The sequence below is a fragment of the Pipistrellus hanaki genome, assembly GCF_964339955.1.
Source record: "Pipistrellus hanaki genome assembly, chromosome: 3".
Classification (NCBI taxonomy): domain Eukaryota; kingdom Metazoa; phylum Chordata; class Mammalia; order Chiroptera; family Vespertilionidae; genus Pipistrellus; species Pipistrellus hanaki.
The window spans coordinates 170,799,688-170,821,970 of NC_140505.1; the positions used below are offsets into that span (position 1 = coordinate 170,799,688).

Genomic DNA, 22,283 nt, shown 5'->3' on the forward strand with positions numbered 1-22,283 from the left:
TGAAGAATGCCTCAAAAATGCATTGACCGAATTTTTTGCATCAAAATCACAAGAATTTTACAACAGAGGGATTAAAATGCTTCCTGAGCATTGGGCACAAGTAGTAGAAAACAACGACAACTATATTGTTGATTAAATTTTGTTGTATTGTTTAAATAAATTCGATTAAAAAACAAAAAGGTATTAGAAAACGACATTAATTATTACTAGACCTAATACTATTGAAGCATAAGGGTAGAGATGTCACACCTCCGACCCCCCCCAAAACAAACAAACAAACAAACAAACCAACAAAACAAAACAAAAAACAAAAAACTTTCCTGTATCTGCAGAGCAGGCTGGATTTCAGCAAGTCCAAGGAATTTGGGGAAGTCCTTAGGGAAGACCATTGTATGGGCAGAGGGACTCAGTCCCAAGGACTCCCTTCCGTGGCTAGTGAGGAGTCCTTTTTAGTATAACCCAAATAATACAGCAGAGCATTATCTGATCTTATTAGCAAAGCCCCTGTACTTTTCAGGCTATTTTAGCCCAGACTCTAGACCACTGGTTCTTTCTTAGCTTTTTTTGGAGTCAAGGGGCTCCTTTGAGAAGCTGAAGAAATTTGTTCATCTTCCTTTAGAAAATACACATGCACACAATAGTGTGTATGGAATTCCAGGGAAATAACAGGCTCTTTGGGGATCCAAGGACCCATATAGTTTGTAAAAGTGCTCGCTCTAGGTCACTACTTCCATTGGACTCAGAAACTTGCTACCCTTGAATAGATTGGCTGCCCTTCAGAGGAGACTGACAATGTCCTTTCAGGGACAATATCTCTGGAGAGGGAGGGAGAACACAGGGTAGAATTTCTTCTCACGAGAGAAGTAACTTTAGCCTCTTCCAACCTAAAAAGCTTCCTTGTGTTGAAAATAGTCATCTCTTTTGGGAAAACATCTAAGAAAGACAAATGACAGAACCAGGTCATCCACATAATGAGGTGAAAGGTGAGCCATTCTCTGGAAGGCTTTCCTAAAGCAACTCTTCTTAAACTCTGTGTCAGGTGGTCGGACGTGTCTGTAAGAAGTTTCCAGAGGCAAAGCAAAATATAGGAGATTAAAAAAACGCCTACTGCCTTACTTCTAGGAGAAAACTTAAACAAATGGACTCATGTCCCTTTAAGACACACCTTTAAAGGGACCTTTCTTTTGGTTGGGTGTGCTTTGTTTGTCCATTAAATGTTTATTTAATGTGTATTGGGAAAGAGAATGTTAGAGTCAGCAGGAATTTCAGGCATCTCTTAATTTGATTCCTTTATTCTCAGACAAGCAACACGAGGACCAGAGAGGTAAAATGTCACTCATTCATTCATCCACTCATTCAAGCGTATCAATCACTTCCTATGTGTCAGGATCTGGGCTTTGTTTGAGAAATAAAAGAAGAAAAACACTGATGAAAATAACCTAATAGGGTAGAGAGGTATGTCGGCAAATAACCGTAATTCAATAAAGATAATTGCTTTAATGGAGGCTATTCAAAAACTAGGGGAAGCTTAGCAGGGAAACCAAATGCATCCGCTAGAGCAAAATGACTTAACAGAGGAGGTAGCATTTGAGCTGTGACATGATGCATGACAAGGGGTTTGCTAGGTGGGCTAGTTGAATTTGTTCCAGGTTTTGGAAATGGTATGCAGGCTGGTCAATGCAATATGGTGTTAGGCCAAGGGATGAGTGGGGCCAGAAATTTAGCTGCATTCCACAGGGTGGAAGAGGCATCTTTCCTTAAATTTTTTTTATTTACTCATTTGAGAGAGAGAGAGAGAGAGAAAGAGAGAGAGAGAGAGAGAGAGAGAGAGAGAGAGAGAGAGATTGATTTGTTGTTCCACTTATTTATGCATTCATTGGTTGATATTTGTATGTACCTTCATGGAGATCAAACCAGCAACTTTGGGTCAAACGCTCTCACCAACTGAGCTACCTGGCCAGGGCCATCTTTTCCTAATTTGTATATAGTCTACCATCCTGAATGGGGACAAAGGCATAGAAATGTACAAGAGCAAGGTGTGTTCTGAAAGCTATTAGTTCTGACAACCTTTATCTCAGAATTCCCAGTGTAAAAGCACAGAGTGAGGTGATGAGTAGGGATAGTGAGGCCAGGTCCTGAAGGGCTTTGTCTATGACCATAATGTTAGTAGTGGTGATGTTGGGAATGGAACCTTGGTGTCTTCCTTTCAGACGGTTCCTCATTCTGCAGCACCACATTGCCTCTAACTAGATACTGAGCTGTGTGCTGGATCCTGGTGGGGACACAGTGAAGAATATGCACAGGCAGTACACTGGGTTTATAATCAAGGAAGAGTACACCACCTATGGACAAAGAGTAATAATAGGAAAATGCGTTAAGTAGCAATAGAGGGAGAAGAAGGAACATAGAGCACGAACTGAGCACCCAAAGTGGTATAGCCACTTTGGAAGGTGGTTTTGGACATTGCAGATGTGATTTGCCTTAGGCCACGTGCTTTAAGCCAGGATTCAAGGTTAGGGGGTCTGACTTCAAGGCCCTAAAAATGCCTACACTCTCCAATTCAACAAGTCTACTTCTAGGAATCTATTCTAGAGAAATAAATGAAGATATATGCAAATACTTAGCTATAATGATGGTCTATGAAAATTTTTTTTTATAACAGCACTTTTTTTTTTAAAGAAACAAAATGCCCAACAAAAGAGATCGGATAGGTGTATTGTTTTATAAAAGATGGAATAAAAAATAGCTATTAAAATAATTTAAAAAGTATATTTATTAGTGGAAAAAAGTTAGATATCTTATTAAATAAAAAAAATTAAACCACATACTGCATAGTTCTGTTTTTATAAATGTACTAGAGGCCCGATGCACAAATATTTGTGCAAGAGTAGGCCTTCCTTCTACTGGCTGCCGGCACCAGCTTCCCTCCGGCACCTGGGGCTTGGGCTCTGCTCCAGCCACAGGTTCGTCTGGAATGACGTCCAAAGGATGCCTGGTCTAATTAGCATATTACCCTTTTATTATTATAGATTGAAGAATTTATACCTGGTAGATCATAGTAGTAGTTAACTTAAAGAGATGTGATGATGGATGACTTTTATATTTTTTGCTAACCTGAATCTTCCAATTTTTTCCTATAATGAATAGGTCTTACTTTTGCGACAACAAAGTCATAACAGAGTATTTACAAAGAGTTTCTGTAAGATGGGGAAAATTAGAATTAAATAATATAAGGTAGCCTGGCCGGGGCTACCTCCTGTAATCAGAAGGTCCTGGTTAGATTAGATTCCTGGTCAGGGCACATGCCCACGTTGCATGCTCGATCCCCAGTAGGGGGCGTGCAGGAGGCAGCCGATCATTGATTCTCATCATAGATGTTTCTTTCCTCCCTTCCTCTCTGAAATCAATGTAAAAAAAACCAAAACAATAAAGCATTTAAACATTCAGTTCAGGGCCTGAAAATAGTTAAGTGTCATTAAATACAAGCTACTGATGCTACTATTATATAATATTATAACAACTGCCACTACTCTAATTACTAGTTCTATTGCAACAACAGCACTACTCCTACACCATGACTTTCACCACGTTACTCTTACTGGCTGTGGTTCAGGGCCAAAGCTTGAAACCAGGAAAGGGACAGGCTGGGGCTATAATTCTGGTTTCCAATGGAAAAGGCTGGGGCTATAATTCCCATTTGAATGGGAGGCAGCATTAGAGATTAGAAAGTGAACTAGAGAATCAGTTATCAGTCCAGGACCTGGCGTCTGGGCACTACTATCCTGTCATCAATGAAAATGGTGCTTCCTGAGGCATCCTAGGAAGGGCACCTTCTGGAGTTGTGCCATGTGGTAGCCCTGCTGACCTCCAATAGAACCTTCATCTCCCTCAGTCCCATCTCTTCATTGGACCTACTCTTGCTAAGGTCAATGACTCCAATTTAATAAATCCAATGGACAAGTTTCAGTCTTCATCTTATTTGACCTCTCAGCAGCATTTGACATAGTTGACCACTTCCTTTTTCTTTTTTTAATCTTCATCCGAGGATATTTTTCTTTTTTTCTTTCTCTCTCTCCCCCACCTTTTTCTTTCTTTCTACTTTTCTTAAAAAAAAAAAATCTTTATTGTTTAAAGTATTACATATGTCTCCTTTTCCCCACATTGACCTTTTTCCTGCCGTTCCACCCCCCAACACATGCCCTCACCCTTCTACTGTCTATGTCCATGGGTTATGCTTAAATGCACTCATACAAGTCCTTTGGTTGATCTCTTATCCCGTCTCTCCTGTCCCTCCTCTGAGGTTTGACCGTCTGTTAGATGCTTCTATGTCTTTGGATCTATTTTTGTTCATCAGTTTATGTTGTTCATTATGTTCCACAAATGAGTGAGATCATGCAATATTTATCTTTCTCTGACTGGCTAATTTCACTTAGCACTGTAAATAGTAAGAGTTCCTTCTTCTTCTTCTTCTTTTTTTTATTTTTATAGCAGAGTAGTATTTCATTGTTTTTTAATCCACTCATCTGCTGATGGGCATTTAGGCTGTTTCCAAATCTTAACTGTTGTAAATTGTGCTGCTTTGAACATAGGGGTGCTTATGTCCTTTCTCATTTCTTGGAATATATTCCTAAAAGTGGGATTATTGGGTCAAATGGAAGTTCCATTTTTAATTAGTTTAGTTTTTTAAACTTTATGAATCATACTGTTTTCTTTTGAAAAAGTTTAGAGAGATGAAGGGGGTGGAGAGGGGAGGGGAAGAGAGAGAGAGAGGCATTGATTTGTTGTTCCACTTATTCATGCATTCATTGGTTGAGGCTTGTATGTGTCCTGACCAGAGATAGAACCTGCAACCTTGGTGTATCAGGACAATGCTCTAACCAACTGAGCTACCTGGCCTGGGCACACTGTATGTTTTATTTTCTGTCTCTTTCTCAACAAAATGATTTTGAGATTCATGCTTATTGCCAAGTCTCACTATAGTTCACCCACTTTCACTGTTATTTAGCAACTAGAGGCCCAGTGCATGAAATTCATGCATGGGTAGGGTCCCTAGTGGCTACCAGCTGCTGGCCGGGGTGTCTCCCTTCCCCTGGCTGCCTACTGTTACTGCTGGCTGGGGGGCCTCCCTTCTACCGCTGCCTGCTGGCACCACCTCCTCCCCCATCCCCTGGTCAAGCTCCTGGTTGAACTCCCAGTCGAGAAGACAATTTGCATGTTAGGCTTTTATTATATAGGATGATGTGACTATACCATTATTCATGATAATGAATATTCAATTTATTTCCAGTTTTGGGACCCACTATTATGAGCACTGTTTTTATTGACCCTATTTTACATGTATCCTGGTAATTGTATGCATGCATTTTTCTAAGTATGTACCTAGGGGTAGACTGGCTGGACCATAGAGCATTGTCAGATAGTGGACACTGGTTTCCGAGGCAATTGAACCAATTTACACTTCCTGGGCATTATGTGAGACTCCTGTCTGCTCCACACATATATCAACATTTAGTATTGTGTGCTCTCAGAGTTTTGATCTGTTGCCAATCTGGTGGATGTGGTTTTATTTGTATTTCTCTGATGTCTGTTGAGGGTGAGCACTTTTTATGTGTTTATTGGCCATTTGGATTTCCTTTTTGGCAAAGTGAGAGTTTAGCTTTTGCCACCTGTATGTCTGGATACTCACTGTCTCTCAGATTTTTTTTTTTCTGGGTAATTCCTTAGTGTCTTGTATCTCTGGTACTTTTTGCATGATTTTAAAAATAAAAAAGTATCCATTATTTTAAGTTGCTTTCAGCCAGAGGTTTGGGCTGAAAAAACCTAGTCTGTTATTACTAGAACCTATAAGTTCTCTCCATTGTTTTCTCCCCCCACCTCTCTTATTAATTAATTAATTAATTAATTAAAAAATAAATATTTATTGTTCAGATTATTACAGGTGTTTCACTCCCCCTCCCCCATAACTCTCTTTTATTTTCATTTTGGGACTCTCTTTTACTTTCATATTATCAATAACAACAACCAAGGATCTGTATGTTTAGCCTGCCTCCTTTCATTTTTCATTTACTTACATATCCAATATAATAATCAAAGAGAGTACTGGGTCAGACCTTAGTGCTTGACCAAACACAGATTTGAGAGGTTAGGATCCTCTTGGTCTGAACTCCAGCTGGGGATCCACGACCATATGCACATGTGTGGATAAAATGGCCGGGGTGTGGGTGGGGAGAGACTTTTCTGGGACTCCTTGACGCAAGACCCAATGCATGGTGATTCCAACATCTGCTGGTAAACTCTTAATGGGGGTAGGTTTACATTAGATTAGGAGAATATGCAGATGCAATGGTTGATGGAATTAAGGTGAAAGTTTGGATGAAAATTGATGATAGTTCCAAGATAAATGGACAGCATCCTGTATGGAAAGCTGCTGCAGTAAGACTGTTAGATGGAGGACTGACTGAAACAGTCCATCTCTCAATGGGCTGAATTGCATGCTGTTTTTTTTTAGCAGTGATGAGAGAATTGAAAAATGGTAAAACAACAATAACAACAAACCACCTCAAAATCCTATGTTTGGGTTTTTAATAGACTCGTGGGCAATAACCAATGGCCTAGCCATATGGTTAAGGTAGATGGATGATGGAAAACTGGACTATTAAGGGGATGCCTGTATGGGGCATGGCCTTATAAAATTCACTCTGGGAATTTAAGGGGTCTGTTAAAGTAGGACATGTCGATGCCCATCAGAGGAACCTTCTTCCAGATTCAGAAGGTGATTGAAATTGTCAAGTGGACCTTACGGTGCACTCTTTCGAGATAACACTTAGACTCATGAAATGAGTGGATATGTGGGTGCTGCAATAATGCAGAAATGGGCTGAATATAAATATGCTCTCTTGTACCCTTTCAAGCTCAAAACTGCCAACAAGAACTGTTCTTTCAATAAGAGAGACAAAGACTGGCTCTTGGGTGTGGGGGTGGAGGAGGCCCTGCTAGCTGGCAAGTGGATTACATTGGACCAATGCTGGTAGCCCCAGGCTCCTGACAGGGATAGACATTCTGGACTTTCCATACCTGGTGGTAGACGCAGTTAAAAAATAAACAACATACCCAAAATGGAGTCACTGTGGTAAGCCTAACTTAATTGCAGTTTCAGCCTCTCCCAGGAGTGGAATTTTAAACCAGTCAGTCTAGAATTTTCTGGTCAGCACTAGGGAGGTAATCTGTCTGATAAGACCCCTTGCCTTCTCCTAAGGGAAGATGACTTTGCTTGAAATCATCCACTCTTTTAACTTCTTTGTCCCACCCTGTTTCAGCCTATAGAAACTTTCCACCCTGTGCAGCTCCTGAGAACACCTTTCAGTTTACTAGATGGGATGCTGCCTGCTTCATGAATCATTGTATAAAGCCAATTAGAAGAAAAAAAAATAAAGCCAATTAGATCTTAAATTTACTTGGTTGAATTTTTGTTCTTTAACAACACAGATGCTCAAAATACTACAAAAAGATTGGTATATTAGTAGAAGATACTGTACCAAATTGGGCCTCTGAGTTAATGTTTCTTTAGACCAAAAGATGCATACTATGTATAGCCCATAGTGCCCAACAGTAGGCAAAGAGATATCATATTAAATGGACAAATCATGTTGCATATCATCCTCAGAGCAATGGTCTAACAGAGAATTGGAATGGGCACTTGAAACAATTGCTGTCTAAAATGGGGAGAGATAGTCCTGGCCTAGTACTTTAGCTGGTTAGAGTATTGTCCCAATACGCTGAGGTTATGGGTTTGATCTCTGGTCAGGGTATATATAAGAATCAACCAATGAATGCATAAATAAGTGGAACTACAAATCTCTCTCTCTCTCTCTTTCTCTCTCTCTCTCTCTCTCTCTCTCTCTCTCTCTCTCTCTCTCTCTCTCTCATAAATCAATAAAAAGTTAAAATGGGGAAGATAAAAACAAGAGAGACTAGCTTGCATGCCTTTCCAAGTGTTGCTCCCACTCAACACGGGAGGGGGGGGGCGCTAAGTGGGTTCCTCCTGGATAGATTCCTCCAGTTTTCTGGAGAATATGGGAAAGAGGGGGTTAGGGAGAATGCTGGTGTAACTATACAGGTCTTCCCCACATCATTTCAACTTTCGTTTTTCCTACCTGATGCAGTGGTCCCAGGATCAAGGGTGTAACAGTGCTGGAAGCAGGGAGGCTTCCTAAGAAAGTAACTGTAATCATACCTTTAAACCTTCATGCCAGAATTCCTGAGGACCTGATAGGGTGGACCGTGATCTGTCAAAGTCAGGGTTAACAGTGATTTCTGCTGTGTTGCCTAGTGGTTGGGTCAGCCCACTAGTTCCATCCCTTTATGATTGGGAGTTGACTATCAGGGAGGGACTTGCTAAACTAGTACTGCTGCCAGTAATCTGGACCAGCACAGTGGCTGAACTAATGTACTTTCCAAAGGTAGAAATGTTAGAGGGGGAGGGAAATAAATGGTGAAAAAGAGAAATAATAGCTGAGTGTAAAGGAATAAGTGGGTTATGCAATGAGGGAAATCAAACATAGTATTAAAAATGCTCAGAGCAAGAGAATAATATTATCTCTTAGATAATTATACCAGATGCCTAGAAAGGGGAAAGTTATGTTTGCTGAGAAAACCTCTGCCTTTGTAACCTGAAAAGGCTCCCATAGCAGCCTGAGTGGACATTGCTCTAGGAGACAACCTGCTCATAAGACATGATGGTGAATTACACCACCTGAAAAAGACTAGGTGGAACTCCAGTAATATGCCAGTATCTCTCCTCCACCCCCACCACCAATCTGACTTTCTTTATTCCCACATTAGCAGGGCTTATCTGTAAGAGCTGTTCCCTGAAAATTCCTCTTCGGCTCCTTTTCCCACATCATTTTTACCATCTTTAAAAAAAACCCCATTTTTATTGATTTCAGAGAGGAAGAGAGAGGGAGAGAGAAACATCAATGATGAGAGAGAATCATTGCTTGGCTGTCTCCTGCATGCCCCGCACTGGAGATCGAGCCCTTAACTTGGGCATGTGCCCTGACCAGGAATCCAACTGTGACCTCCTGAGCATCCATATGAATGAATGAACTTAACAAGAAATACTCAAGATCTATATTTTAAAAAATTAAAATACTATTGAGGGACACAAAAGGAATCAACAAATAGAAAGGAAAACTATGTTCTTGAAAGGAAGACTAACACTAGGAAGATGTCAGTTCTCTCTAAGTAATCTAAAACTGAAATGCAATCTCAATACAAATACCAATAGGAGTTCTTTGGTGGGGGGAAGGGAGTACTAGTTAAGCTGATCTTAAAGTTCATGTGGAATAAGAAATAAGAAAACATAGTTAGGAAAATTTTGAAAAAGAAGATTAAAAGGAGCTCAAATAGATATTAAAATAAAAAAAGCCAAACTGTGGTGCTAACAAATTAAAAAGACAGAGGGAAGAGAATGGAAAAATTCAGAAGTAAATTCAAATTCATACACAAGTTTGATTTATAATGGTAGCATTTCAAATGAGTGAAGAAAAATTATTGTCCAATAAATAATTTGGGATAAGATTACATTAGAAAATTTTCCAGTAAAAAATAGTAAGCGATATAGTTAGTGAAAAATAAATTACAAATGACTTTAACATGAAAATGTTCACTCACAGTGAAAAAAATACTTCCCTCACAATAAGAAATGCAAATAAAGATTACACTGAGATAACATTTTTCACCTTTCAGATTGACAAAGATCAAAATGTTAGATAGCACAGAAATGTTGGTGTTTATATGGAGGACAATTTGGTAATATTTATCAAAATAAAATATATGTACCCTTGACACACAATTTCATTTCTAGCAAAATTTTGATAGCAATACTCCTACATGTGCAAAACTACATAGTGTATTAGTATAGAATGTAATAGATTGGAAATGAATTTAAAATCATCCAAGGGATCTAATTAAATGGTGGAGCCATATAAATGAGATACTATGCTGACATAAAAATTTAGAAGTTTTGTGATAGTGATATGGTATTATGGCCAAGCTATTTTAAAAAAAATTTATATATATATATATATATATATATATATATATATATATATTGATTTCATAGAGGAAGGGAGAAGAAGAGATAGAAACATCAATGATTCATTGATTGTCTACCTTCTGCATGCCCACCACTGGAGATCAAGCCCACAACCCTAGCATGTGTCCTTGACCAGAATCAAACCTGGGACCCTTCAATCCACAGGCTGAGGCTCTATCCACTGAGCTAAACCAGCTAGAGCTGGCCAACTATTTTGATAAATGAAAAAGGCAAGGGGAAAAAATACAGAGAATTTGCTACCATTTGTGTGTGTGTGTGTGAAATATGGAGGGAGAAGAACGAAATATATATGTAAATATATTCTGGAATGTGCATAACTTACCTCCAGAAAAGCATCAGAAACAGTCACATTGGTTGTTTCAAAGGAGAGGACTATGGTAGTTGAGGGACAAGACTGAAAAGACATTCCACTGTTTACTCTTGGATACTTTTTGGATTTTGAACCATGTCAATAAATTACTTGACCAAAAAAAGGAAACAGCCCTAGCTGGTTTTGCTCAGTGGATAGAGCTGCGGCCTGCAGACTGAAGGGTCTTGGGTTTGATTCTGGTCAAGGGCACATGCCCAGGTTATGGGCTCAATCCCCATTAGGGGGCATGCAGGAGGCAGCTGATCAATAATTCTCTTTCATCATTGATGTTTCTATCTTTCTCTTCCTCTCCTTTCCTCTCTGAAATCAATAAAAAAATATTTTTTTTTTTAAAAAGGGAAACATATAAAATTAAACCTAAAAAGGTGAGAGAAAGTTGACTTACTGTGATTTACACAAATGAGTTTGCTTTTCTCTCATAAAAGGAAGCCCAAACTGACTTGTTCAGCTGCTCAAAGATGCCTCGTTCTTTCTTTCCTTCCAGGACCGCTATCTCAGAGGATTGGCTTTTTATCTCCATTGCTATTTCCTCGTGCCAGTAAGATAACTGCGGCAGCTCAGGCTTCATGTCTTCAAACAAACATCCCCCAAACAAGAAAAAAAGAACAAAAACAACAAGAAATCCCACTGTATGGGAGAATATATTTGCAAATGTTATCACCGATAAAGGTTTAACCTCCAACATCTATAGACAGCTTATACAACTAAATAAAAGGAAAATGAATGATCCAATGAAAAAATGGGCAATGGATCTAAATAGAATATTTTCAAAAGAAGACAGAAAGAAGGCCAAGAGGCACATGAAAACATGCTCAAAGTCACTAATTATCCGAGAGATGCAAATCAAAACAACAATGCGGTACCATCTCACACCTGTCAGAATGGCCAACATCAACAAATCAACAAACGACAAGTGTTGGCGAGGTTGCAGAGAAAAAGGAACCCTTGTGCACTGCTGGTGGGAATGCAGACTGGTGCAACCACTGTGGAGAACAGTATGGAGTTTCCTCAAAAAACTGAAAATGGAACTCCCATTTGACCCAGTAATCCCACTCCTAGGATTATATCCCAAGAAACTAGAAACACCAATCAGAAAGAATATATGCACCCCTATGTTCATAGAAGCACAATCTACAATAGCTAGGATTTGGAAACAGCCTAGGTGCCCGTCAGCAGATGATTGGATCAAAAAACTATGTTATATCTACACAATGGAATACTATGCTGCCATAAAAAAGAAGGAATTCTCATCATTTGCAGCAACCTGGATGGCGTTGGAGAACATCATGCTGAGTGAATAAGCCAGTCAATGAAAGAGAAATACCACATGACCTCACTCATTTATGAATAATAAAGAACATTATAAACTGATGAACCAAAAGATAGATATAGAGACAGTAAAGCAACAAGCAGACTGTCAAATTACAGCGGGGAGGGTAGGGAGATCTGGGGAGATAGGAGATCAACCGAAGGACTTGTATACATGCATATAAGTACAACCAATGGACACAAAACTCTGGGGAGGGAGGATATGTATGGGGGGGGCAATGGTAAGATATGTACACAGATAATAATTTAATAAAAAAAAAAAGGAAAAAAAAAGGACAAGGAAAACAAAAACTTTTCCCTAGTGATGCTTCTTGTCCTAAGAATGAGACTTTTCTGAACTGTCATTGGCCTGAAATGAATCCTAGGTCCCATCCTTAACCAATTCCTGGAAAAGGGGAATGTTTTTTCACTGGCTCCTGGGACTAGAGGAAGGGTGTCCCCTCCTGACATCGTGGAATGTCTGTATTGGGACAGAATAGGGGTTCTGTTGCTAGGGAAGGTGTGGAAATCTGCTGGGTAGGTTGCAGAAAGACTCCATTACAGCTGCCAATGTGAACCACTCCATCTTCTGAAAAAGAAATTCTTAGTTACCAGGCCTGTCTGCCCCGACATGTCCCACTGCTGCCACTTACACAATTATATTCATCTCTCTCCTGGACTGCTGGCGTGGCCTCCTCTCTGGCCTCCCCGTACCCATGTTCACATTGCTTGCACTCAGTATTGGCTTTCTCCTCCCTGTGATAATGGAGTGGGGTTCTCAAAATTAATATATATATGAGAGGCTACCTAGATTCAGGCTTAATGATCCCATTATTAACTACTATTGTATTAGGTCCCATCTTTCTAAGGCCATCTATCAAGAGGTGGTCTTCACTGTTTTTTGTTTTTGTTTTTTAATGTATTTTATTGATTTTTTACCGAGAGGAAGAGAGAGAGATAGAGAGTCAGAAACATCGATGAGAGAGAAACATCGACCAGCTGCCTCCTGCACATGCCCTACTGGGGATGTGCCTGCAACCAAGGTACATGCCCTTGACTGGAATCTAACCTGGGACCTTTCAGTCCAGAGGCTGACGCTCTATTCACTGAGCCAAACTGGTTTTGGCTTCACTGGTTTTCTATTAGCTTTCATTCTAGACAGGAGCTCCTCAGTCTAAAGCGTGCTTCTGGAGTCTATGTGGACTCCACACTGGCAAGACTGGCATGGGCAGAGTGATGGGCTGAGTTGTATCTCCCACAATTCACATGTTAAAGTCCTAACCTTCAGTGCCTCAGACGGTGACTGTATTTGGAGATAGGGTTTTTAAAGAGAAAATTAAATGTAGGTGAGGTCATTAGTGTGGGCCCTAATCCAGTATGACTGGTTTCCTTATAAGAGGAGGAGGTTAGGACACCAGTACACACAGAGGGAAGACCTTGTGAAGATGCACGGAGAAGACGACCATCAGCAAGCCAAGGAGAGAAGCCTCAGAAGAAACCAATTCTGCTGACACCTTGATCTTGGACTTCTAGCCTCCAGAACTGTGAGAAAATCATTTTTTTAAAAATATTTTTTATTAAATTATTATTTTTGTACATATACCATTGCTCCCCCCTCCCGTACATACCCTCCCTCCCCAGAGTTTTGTGTCCATTGGTTGTACTTATATGCATGTATACAAGTCCTTCAGTTGATCTCTTATCTAAGCCTCCCAATCTGTGGTACTTTGTCATAGCAATCCTAACAGATTAATATAGGAAGGTATGATCTTAAATTTGATGGTGTCACTTAGGACTCTATCTTCGCACCACTTTCTAAAAACGTTTTTCCTTTTATATTGTTGACAATGTATAAGATTTGTTTTTTATCTGATCACATGGGAACAATGATTAAGGATTCATTTTGTCGGGCTGTAGCGTACTGCAAAGCAGGAGGAGGATTTAACTATCTAACCGTATAGCTCAGCATTGTTGACTTCTCAACCAAGGAAGATGGATGGAATACTTTCATGAGGTCAACCTTAAATAACCCATGCCCTCACTTGGATCAGATGGCTCCTGTAGTACGTGTTTTAGAGCCGCCCGATCTTGATGAACCCCAGCCACAGAGTTCTTAACATGAGACCCAGATGGTGGCCTTTTATGGAAGGAGCAGTCAGCTGGCAGCCGTTCCCTTTACAATCCTTCAAGCTAAGATCGTCTCTGTCGGGCAGCATGGTAAATAAATTCTGGGGGCCCAAACACTTACTAAGAGAGCTTGAGAAGATTTCAACTTCTTTCGGGCAAAAGATAAAATGAGACGAAAAGAAATAAACAAAATAAAAATCACGAGTGCTCCTTCTGAGTGACAGGAGGTCAGCCTAAATCTCCACACCAACAGAATGTGAACGTGGCCTCTCGCATTTTATGCCTCAAGTCGTATTTTCCCCTTCAGTCAACCCTGCAGAACATGTGTTCACTCTGCATTGTGGCGGCGAGGATTCATGCCTCTGGAACATGCAGGAGGTCTGGTTCCCTGAGAAAACCAGCCCATTTGACCCTTGCAGAGAAATTCTGGAAGGGTGTGGTACGTAGAGTTGTTACTCCAGGCCCCTAGAACCAGGCTAACTGGGTGCAAATCCCAGTTTTGCCATTTGCAGTTGAATTGGGCAAGTGACTTACCCCCTCTGTGCGTCGGTGTCCTCAGGCGTTAAGTGGGAATAGTATCATAGTAGTATCCAGCTCATGGGGATGTTGTGAGGATTGCATAAATTGTTATTGCAAAGCATTTCAGCACTGCCTGGCACATTGTCAGTGGTCACTGGCTAATACTGTTATTAACAGAATTACATATACCAGGCCCTTATAGACATACCTCTGTGGGATTATATTTTAATGACCTTTGCCTTTGACATTGCCCAGTGGCGTAGTGTTTCTATATGACTCCCCAGAAAATAAATGATCTAGGTCTCAATCTCACTTTATTTGCATGTGGTTACAACTTATAAATACACTTGCTATTTTACTTCCCTTCCGAAACTCTCCTTTTACCTAGCAACCCTACCCAACCCCCCCAGTTTTCAAGGACTCCCTTTCTTCTCCAGAGGAGAGGGGTGGTGCTCCATGTAACCCCATCTTCACATAGGGTCTACCTCAGTCCATGTGAAGTGCAGGTCCTGAAGGGGTCTCTGGAGCTTGGGATGCGTGCCACGGGTCTGTCAGAGGTCCCAGTGATGTCCTTGCAAGTGACAGGAGCTGGCTTCCTTCTGTGCCATGCTTTGGGTGCGGAGCGCCATGGTGGGCAGCAGCAGGCATCATGTGTGCTGTCTGCCTGAAGCTGAGCTGGTGCAGCTCCAGTGGCCAGGGGATCTGCAACGAAGTCTCAGGCCTGTTCAGGCAGTAGTGAGAGTCCTGTGGCGGGCACCGTACCCAGCCAGTGCCCGTCCCTGCTCTCGGAGGCGTCTGAGGCCTGGCCTCTTAAGGCTTGCCTCTCAGGGGCCCTACCCAGGCCCCCCTGTCAATTCTGTGTGGGCGGAGCAGCCTCGGGGAGAAGGTGCTCTTGTGCTTCCCTTCTCCTGGCTTCTTCCAGACGCCATGAGGCATGGGTGACAGATTGAGTCCTTGGTCCTGTCAGAGGTCTTGGCATCCCAGTGTCTCTGTCTCGGCCAGGTGCCAAGCTTTGCCATCTTCCTGGTAAGGTGCAGAGAGCCTGGGAGGACCAGGGGCACCCTCTTCAGGAATGGGGTATGGAGGCTCCGGGGGCGCAGGGGGGTCTCCAGGGCCTCGTGCTCCCCCCACTACTGGTCCATTGTAGATGTAGATATTGCCAGTGACAGTCACAGACCCGCCGTTGACATGGAAGCCATTGGTACCTGCGGGAAGGGAAGCAGAGTGAGAGGGGCTGAGGGTCACTGTGGGGGAAGGAAAGCCTGTGTACCCCTGCATTGGTACCCCTACATCCTGAATGCCCTCACTCTTCTGCCTTCTCCATTTCCTCTCTGGTCCCACTCCCATTTGCTCTTGGTGTCTTGAGTTCTGCATTCATGTCTGTTTCTGGGTTTTTCAGTCTCTTCCTTTCTCTCTAGTTGGGACATTCTGGCTAGCTCTGTCTCTGTCTTGCCTCGCACTTTCTCTCCCTGCCCACCATCCTTCCCACCACATTCCCTACCCCCACACTCCCCTCCCTGCAGCCTGCTCACCATGGGCCACCTGGCCTTGCTCTGGGAGCTCAGCTTCCAGCTCCCGGGCCTGGCTCAGAGGACTCTGCTGCTGTAGCACCTCTTGCTCCACAACTGGAAGTGGTGGGGGCCAGGCTGAGGCCACGGGCAAGTCTCTAGGCATGGGCAGAAGTGGCTTTACCAGGTCAGGGATATGTGGGTTGATGTTTGAGGGCTGCCAGTTTCCATCAGCAATATTGGATTCCTCTCCCTGCAGGAGAGAAGCAGAGAATCAACCAATGATGTGGGCCTCAGACCCCCTCTTTCTTCAATTCCCACATCCCACCCCAGCTTAAGCAGCCCTCCTTTGCTCTTCCTCAAGCTCCCTGCCTCAGGCCTTTGCCCTTGACAATTGCTTCTTGGAGCATTTCCCCAGGCATCAGAGATCTCTGCTCAAAGATTGACTCATCAGAGAGGCCCTCTGTCCACTGTCTAAGGCAGCGTTTTTCAACCGCTGTTCCGCGGCACACTAGTGTGCCGCAAGATGTTGCCTGGTGTGCCATAGGTGCAGACAAGACAAGAATTTTATAATTTTTCACTATTTTGTTTACTTAATATTTCATAATAAAGTAATTATAAAATACTTTCTTTGTGTTTATTTGATTCCTATTCAAGAGAATTACTTTATATATAGTCAATATAGGCACAGAGTTAAATTTTTTAACATTTTCTAATGGTGGTGTGCCTCGTGATTTTTTTCATGAAACAAGTATGCCTTTGCCCAAAAAAGGTTGAAAAACACTGGTCTAAGGTAATACACCCCCATCCTCTACCACTGTCATTCATTGTTCCCCTATCCTGCTTCATTTGTCAGTTATCAGGACCTGATACTTATTTATTCTTGCTCCACTGGTATGTGACTCCAGGAGGGGAGTTACTTTGTTCACTCACTGCTGTATCCAATGTGCCTAGAACAGTGCTGGGCATATGGCATGCTCAAAAGTTATTTGTTGAATGCATGAATGTTGAGGCCTGCAAACTCTTTTCCTGCCTACCCCCCACATTGTTCCCTCTCACTTCCTGCCCCTCCTTGCTGCCTTCTCAGCTTCCCTCATTACCTCTGGACGGCTCTTGAGCAGGGATCCTGCAAAGAAAATGAAATGGATGTAGTGCTTCTGGCAGACCTCAGACTCCCAGCCTTTCACCCTCCACACCCCACCATGATGTGTTGCCGCCCACCCTGGGGTCCCTGAAGGAACAGGCTATCATGACCCTTCTCTCTAGGCTCAGAACGGGGCGGGGGAGGGGCTAGAGGGAGATGATGTCTACTTATGTTGGGAGCAGGCATTGGGAGTCTTGAGCCTGTGGAAGGGTTGTACTGGGGAAGATGAAAATTCCCTCCCACCCCCTCCTTCATCCAGGTGGGGACTGACAACCACATCGCAGCCTGTGTCCAGCCCTTCCTACCCAGCTTTCTGCAGAGAGACGGGTGGCTCTTCCAGGTGCAGGCGAGGATGGTAGAGATGAAGAGCAGGGAGACCAGGGGCAGCAGGATGGCCAGCATCAGCATAGTTCCTGCCAGGACAGCAGACAGCATGCATCATGATGGGGGGAGAAGGGCAGAGGGGAAGGAAGTTCATGAATAGCTTTTCAATTCTCTGGGCCACCCAGACAAAAAAACAAGTTCCTAAAGGCAGAATTAGAGTCCGACACTTCCTTGGGCGGCAGAGAAAGGGAACTCAGTTGGACTTGGGGGGCCCTCCTGTCAGCCAGGAGAACATGTGGGAAATGGAGATGTTTGGGGAGGTGCAGTCCCAGAGGCCAGAGGCAGTTGATTTTCAAGGGCTGGAAGTGGTGGTGAGAGGGCGGGGCTTAGGGCTATAAGCAGACTCAGGCCACAGGGTTGAGACATGTTTCTGTGGACTTGGCCGTCTTACAGAGAGGCCACCGCAGGAACTGAGAGTGCCCCTCTGTGGGGCGTTCACAGAGGTGGGAGAGTCGGGGAGCCTCACTTCTGGATTCTGCCTGTGGTTGCCTGGGAGACTAGGGGTTGCAAGGTCTTCACCTGCTTGCAGGTTCCAGGAGGGAATGGGAATGGGGGGCTGGGTGTCCAGTTCCCCAGGACCTGATGTGGGCAGTGGATAGCTTCTGTCTTTCTATGGGTCTCAGTGCTGCTATCCACAGCCTGGAGTCTGTGGTGCCCCTCAACCACGCCTGAGGAGGGTCAGGAAGACTTGAACATTTGCACCTGGGTGGTGGCTCTCTCTAGTCCACCTGGATCTGTGGCTGAAGGGAGTACAGGAGGGAAGCATGGGAAGAAATAGACCTGAAGTCTTGAACATCTGGGCTTCCAAGCTATGTGACCTTTTAAGTCAGTCCACTTCTCTGAGCATCAAATTTTTTTTCTTCATATCCTATCTAATAAAGAGGGAATATGCTAATTGACCCTCATGCCATCACAAAAGATGGTGATGCCCACAGCCAATAAGGAGGGAATATGCTAATCGACTGCCACACCCTGAAAGATGGTGGTGCCCATAGCCACAAAATGGTGGCGCCCAGTCCCCTCAGCCCTGCTGTGTACCTGCCTCCAGAGTCCCCCAGTCCCCTCAGCCTCCCAGCCATTTAGGGCCACCCGAGGCTCAGGTAACCAGGGCTGGCCGAGGTTTGTGCTGCCAGCAGTGGCAACAGCAGAGGTGTGATGGGGCATTGCCTTCCCCTGATTGCCGGGTAACCTCTCGTCCCTAGGGGCTCCTGGACTGTGAGAGGAGACAGGCTGGGATGAGGAACCCGCCCTTCTAGTGCATAAATTTTCATGCACCAGGCCTCTAGTATAAAATAAGGGGATTAGACTCTCTAAAATGCCACAGTTAAAAATTAACAAGAGGACATGGAAAATATTTATGATATAGTTGAATGAAAAGCCAGGTTACAAAATATTCAAATGACTCCGCTTTTAGGAAAAAATTATAAATATAGACATGCATAGAAAAATGTTTGGGAAGATATATAAAAAATGTTAAACAGTGGCTCTTCTAGGTAATGGTTCTGAAGGTGATGATTAATTTCTATGTGCCTGAATTTTATAATTTTTTATAGTGTGCATGCATCAAAAAGTAAATGACCCGAGTAAAGGCCTTTATAACACCCGTTACCACATGGGTGATCGTAGCACGTCACTCAACATCTGAGCCTCCTGTGAGGCGGGTAATAGAGCTACTTGATAGGATCAATGAGAGGATTAAAATGATTCGTGAATGTTAAGTATTTGGAGAGTGCCTGACACCCTTGCTCTGAGCAAACGGAAGCTAAGATTATAAATATTTGCTAATTTTCAAAAGCTAATAAAATAAACTCTTTCCCAATGAATAATGATCCCAGCCATTAGAAACATCCTGCCTTTGTCTATGAGGCTAGGACACCAATAATGCCACCAAGAAAACCCCAAAAGAGTCAAATGTGGAATTACCTCTCTAACAGTGAACAATCTAATAAAGTGTTCAATCTAATAAAGAGGCACTTCGTCTTGTAAATGGATTATATGATGGCGGCAAGTACAAAATGGTGACAGCCATGTCAGTTACAGTGACAGCGCCTTAGCCTCATATTACACGTATAATATGTACCGGTAACGTAAAAAGGGTGTGCACATGTGTATGAGCATGTGCATAAGTAAGCTGGCTTGGGAACACTCCAATTTCTCTTTAAGGAACTTTTCTTCTTGACCTCATCCTGAGAGAGAAGGATTCACCTTTCCCCTGGTTTTTTTTTTTTTTTTTTTTTTTTCCAGATGGGAGGAATGAAGGTATTTTCCCAGATACCCCCACCCCATGTGCCCCACCCCTGGCCCCTCACCTGGCATCTCAGCGGTTTCTAGTGGATTTCTGCAGCTGGTGTCAGCTTGGGCAGTGCCTGGCGCTGCTTCTACCAGGCCCTGGTCCTCACACCTGTGGAGGAAAGAAAGGCCAAATTCAAGAGGGTACGCGGCTGGAAGTGGCAAGGGGCAAGGAGGGTCCTCCAGAGTTGAGCACGGCGGAGGTGGGGTTGTCAGCAGCTGGGGCTTCTGGGAGGGAGGGAGGAACATGGGCACACTCACCTGGTGTGGGGCAGGCAGCGGGCATCTGGGGAGGAGGTGTTCTGGAAGTGCCCTGCCTTACAGGGCACACAGTGGTGATCAGCCTCCCCAACGTCACCTGGCAAGAGAGAGGCAAGGCCAGCTAGGATGAGTGGGCAAGAGCTGCAACCTTCCTTTATGCCCACTGGATGGCCCCTCCCTGTGTACCTACCCTGATCTCACCCTTGCCGAGTTTCCCTAGTGCTGAGGGGTATCCCCTCCCCGCCCCCCCCCCCCCCCCCCGCAACCATCCCTGTGCCTGTCCCAGTTCCATTTCTCTGCAGGCAGAGGCTTTTTATGCCAAAGAGAGCTACCTAGAGGCTCACCATGCACACGGTACCATGCTTCCTGCCCCCATGCAAGATCACCAGCACCCAGCCTCCTCCCTGCCTTCTGCCCTTAGTGACCTCTGACCTTTGAGCTCTGCTTCAGTGCCCGGTGGGCAGTCAGAGAGTGGCTCGCAGTGCATGCACTCGTGGATCCAAAGAGTGCAGTACATTCCTGGCTGGCAGTGGCACTGGGTTTTCTGTTTGCTAGTGCAAGGTGCAGTCTCCTGGAAGCCCAGGACTTGTGGGGAGACAAGACAGCTCGGTTAGGGGGGGGGGGGACTGCTCTCCGGGGGATCCCGCCCTCCCCAGGCACACCTCACTCACCATGGTCACAGGGGCGGCACAGCTGGCAGTTAAGCAGATGGTTCCAGTGCTCGTTGTAGGAGTTTTCAGGGCACGTGGCACAAACTGTGTCCTGAACACGGCTACATTCAGTGGCGATGTGAGTGCCTGGAATGTGAGTGGGCCGTAGGAGCGTCAGGGGACCAGGGTTCCACCCTTACTTCTGCCGCCTGCTGTGTGACCCTGGGCCTGTCCCTCTCGGTGCCTGCACAGGACGGATAGCCGGTGCCTCTCACTGTCTTTGCCAGCTTGTTTTCCGGGGAGACGGTGTCTCCCTGCCTGCGGAGGCAGCGAGGTGGACAGCAGTCCCCTGGAACCCGCCTCCCTGTCCCAGGCTTCCTCTGGCCAGTGCCTCTCACCTGGGGGGCAGCGGGAGCAGCAGGCCTGATGCTTGGGTTCGTAGTATTCCTTTTCCTGGTCCGGGCAGGTTTGGTTCTCCGAGTGGTATGGGGGCAACTTCAAGGGGAGATGGATACGGGGGAAGAATTATTCAGGGGCCAGCTGGGGAGGGCAGAGAGGCCAGGGAAGGAGGCTGCCCTTATCCAAACCAGCACCCACCCACCTGCATGGCCCCTCCCTCACCAGTCGGGGCTGGGATGCTGTCAGGAGCCCACAGAGGCCTAGTACGAGCGGCCCCCAGGCCAGGCCGCAGGGGGAGGCCCGCAGCGGGCGCATGGCCGCCAGTCCAGCCGGGTGGAGGCCTGGGGGTAAGGTGAGAGGCCTGGCCCTTGGGGCAGTGGGGACAGCAGCCTCCGGAGCCCCTGCCTGGGGCAGGACTCAGGCCGAACTGCCCTGGGGGGCCAGAGCAGCGGGGCTGGCCTGGCCTCCAGGGCTCCAGCGTCAGGCTCAGGAAGTGGGAGTGGAGCTAGCCGGCCACGGGGCGGGGACAAGGAGCGCTGGGAGCTGAGGCCTCTGTCGCAATCGGGAAGAGGAACAGGCTTGGCTGCCCTGCTGCAGGGCGGGAGGGGGCAGCCGGGAAAGCACGTGAGGGCAGCCGGGGCCGGAACCGACCTCCTCCCTTCTTCGGAAGCCCGGCTGGGAGACGGCTGCAGAGGCAGGCCCAGCTGGAGGGAGAGGGGCAGCAGAGCCAGTGGACAGTCCTCAGATGGGCCTCAAGAGGCTGGCTGGGGCAGAGCTGACCAGAAGCGATGGAGTTCTGGGTGCCAGATCTGAAAAAATGGAGTGCCTGGGACTGCCAGACACAGAGGGTGCAGAGCCCCCCGGACTGCCCGCTGCACAGCCAGCCAGACACGCAGCATCTGGGAACCAGAAGTCCTGGATGCAGACTGTCTGGACGCCTGGGTTCCTGCCCTGTTGTGTGGCTTTTTAAGATAAATTACAAAGGAATAACAAACTAGCCAGTCCTCCCCTCCCCTGATCCAGCCAATCCCCACATTGATGGGCACAGGTCACCTACAAGACAGTGCAGAGGGCGCAGCCCCAGCTCCCCTGTCCTCAGAGGAGGGAGAGGACAGGAGACAGATCCTCAGGAGCAGGGCAGCGTGGGAACCTTTGAATCCCTTTGAACAGGAAGGAGCTGAGGGTGCACCCAGTCCAGCCCCCTCAC

The 22,283-nt window shown here is 45.0% G+C and overlaps 1 protein-coding gene across 2 annotated transcripts; it reads right to left on the reverse strand.

Moving 5' to 3' along the window:
- Positions 1-14,645: 14,645 nt before the first annotated feature.
- LTBR (lymphotoxin beta receptor) lies at positions 14,646-21,593 on the reverse strand. 2 transcript variants are annotated; one of them, XM_084879276.1, is made up of 10 exons: positions 21,299-21,593; positions 21,076-21,172; positions 20,699-20,824; positions 20,460-20,612; positions 20,028-20,124; positions 19,787-19,878; positions 17,399-17,506; positions 17,050-17,075; positions 15,974-16,202; positions 14,646-15,646 (listed from the first exon to the last, which is right to left on the reverse strand). In XM_084879276.1, the coding sequence occupies exons 1-10, from the start codon at positions 21,389-21,391 to the stop codon at positions 15,405-15,407; spliced, it is 1,263 nt and encodes a 420-aa protein (XP_084735402.1). In that variant the 5' UTR covers positions 21,392-21,593; the 3' UTR covers positions 14,646-15,404. The 2 variants fall into 2 exon arrangements, with proteins under 2 accessions (XP_084735402.1, XP_084735403.1); XM_084879277.1 differs by having other exon boundaries at positions 21,279-21,575.
- Between the last annotated feature and the right edge of the window lie 690 nt (positions 21,594-22,283).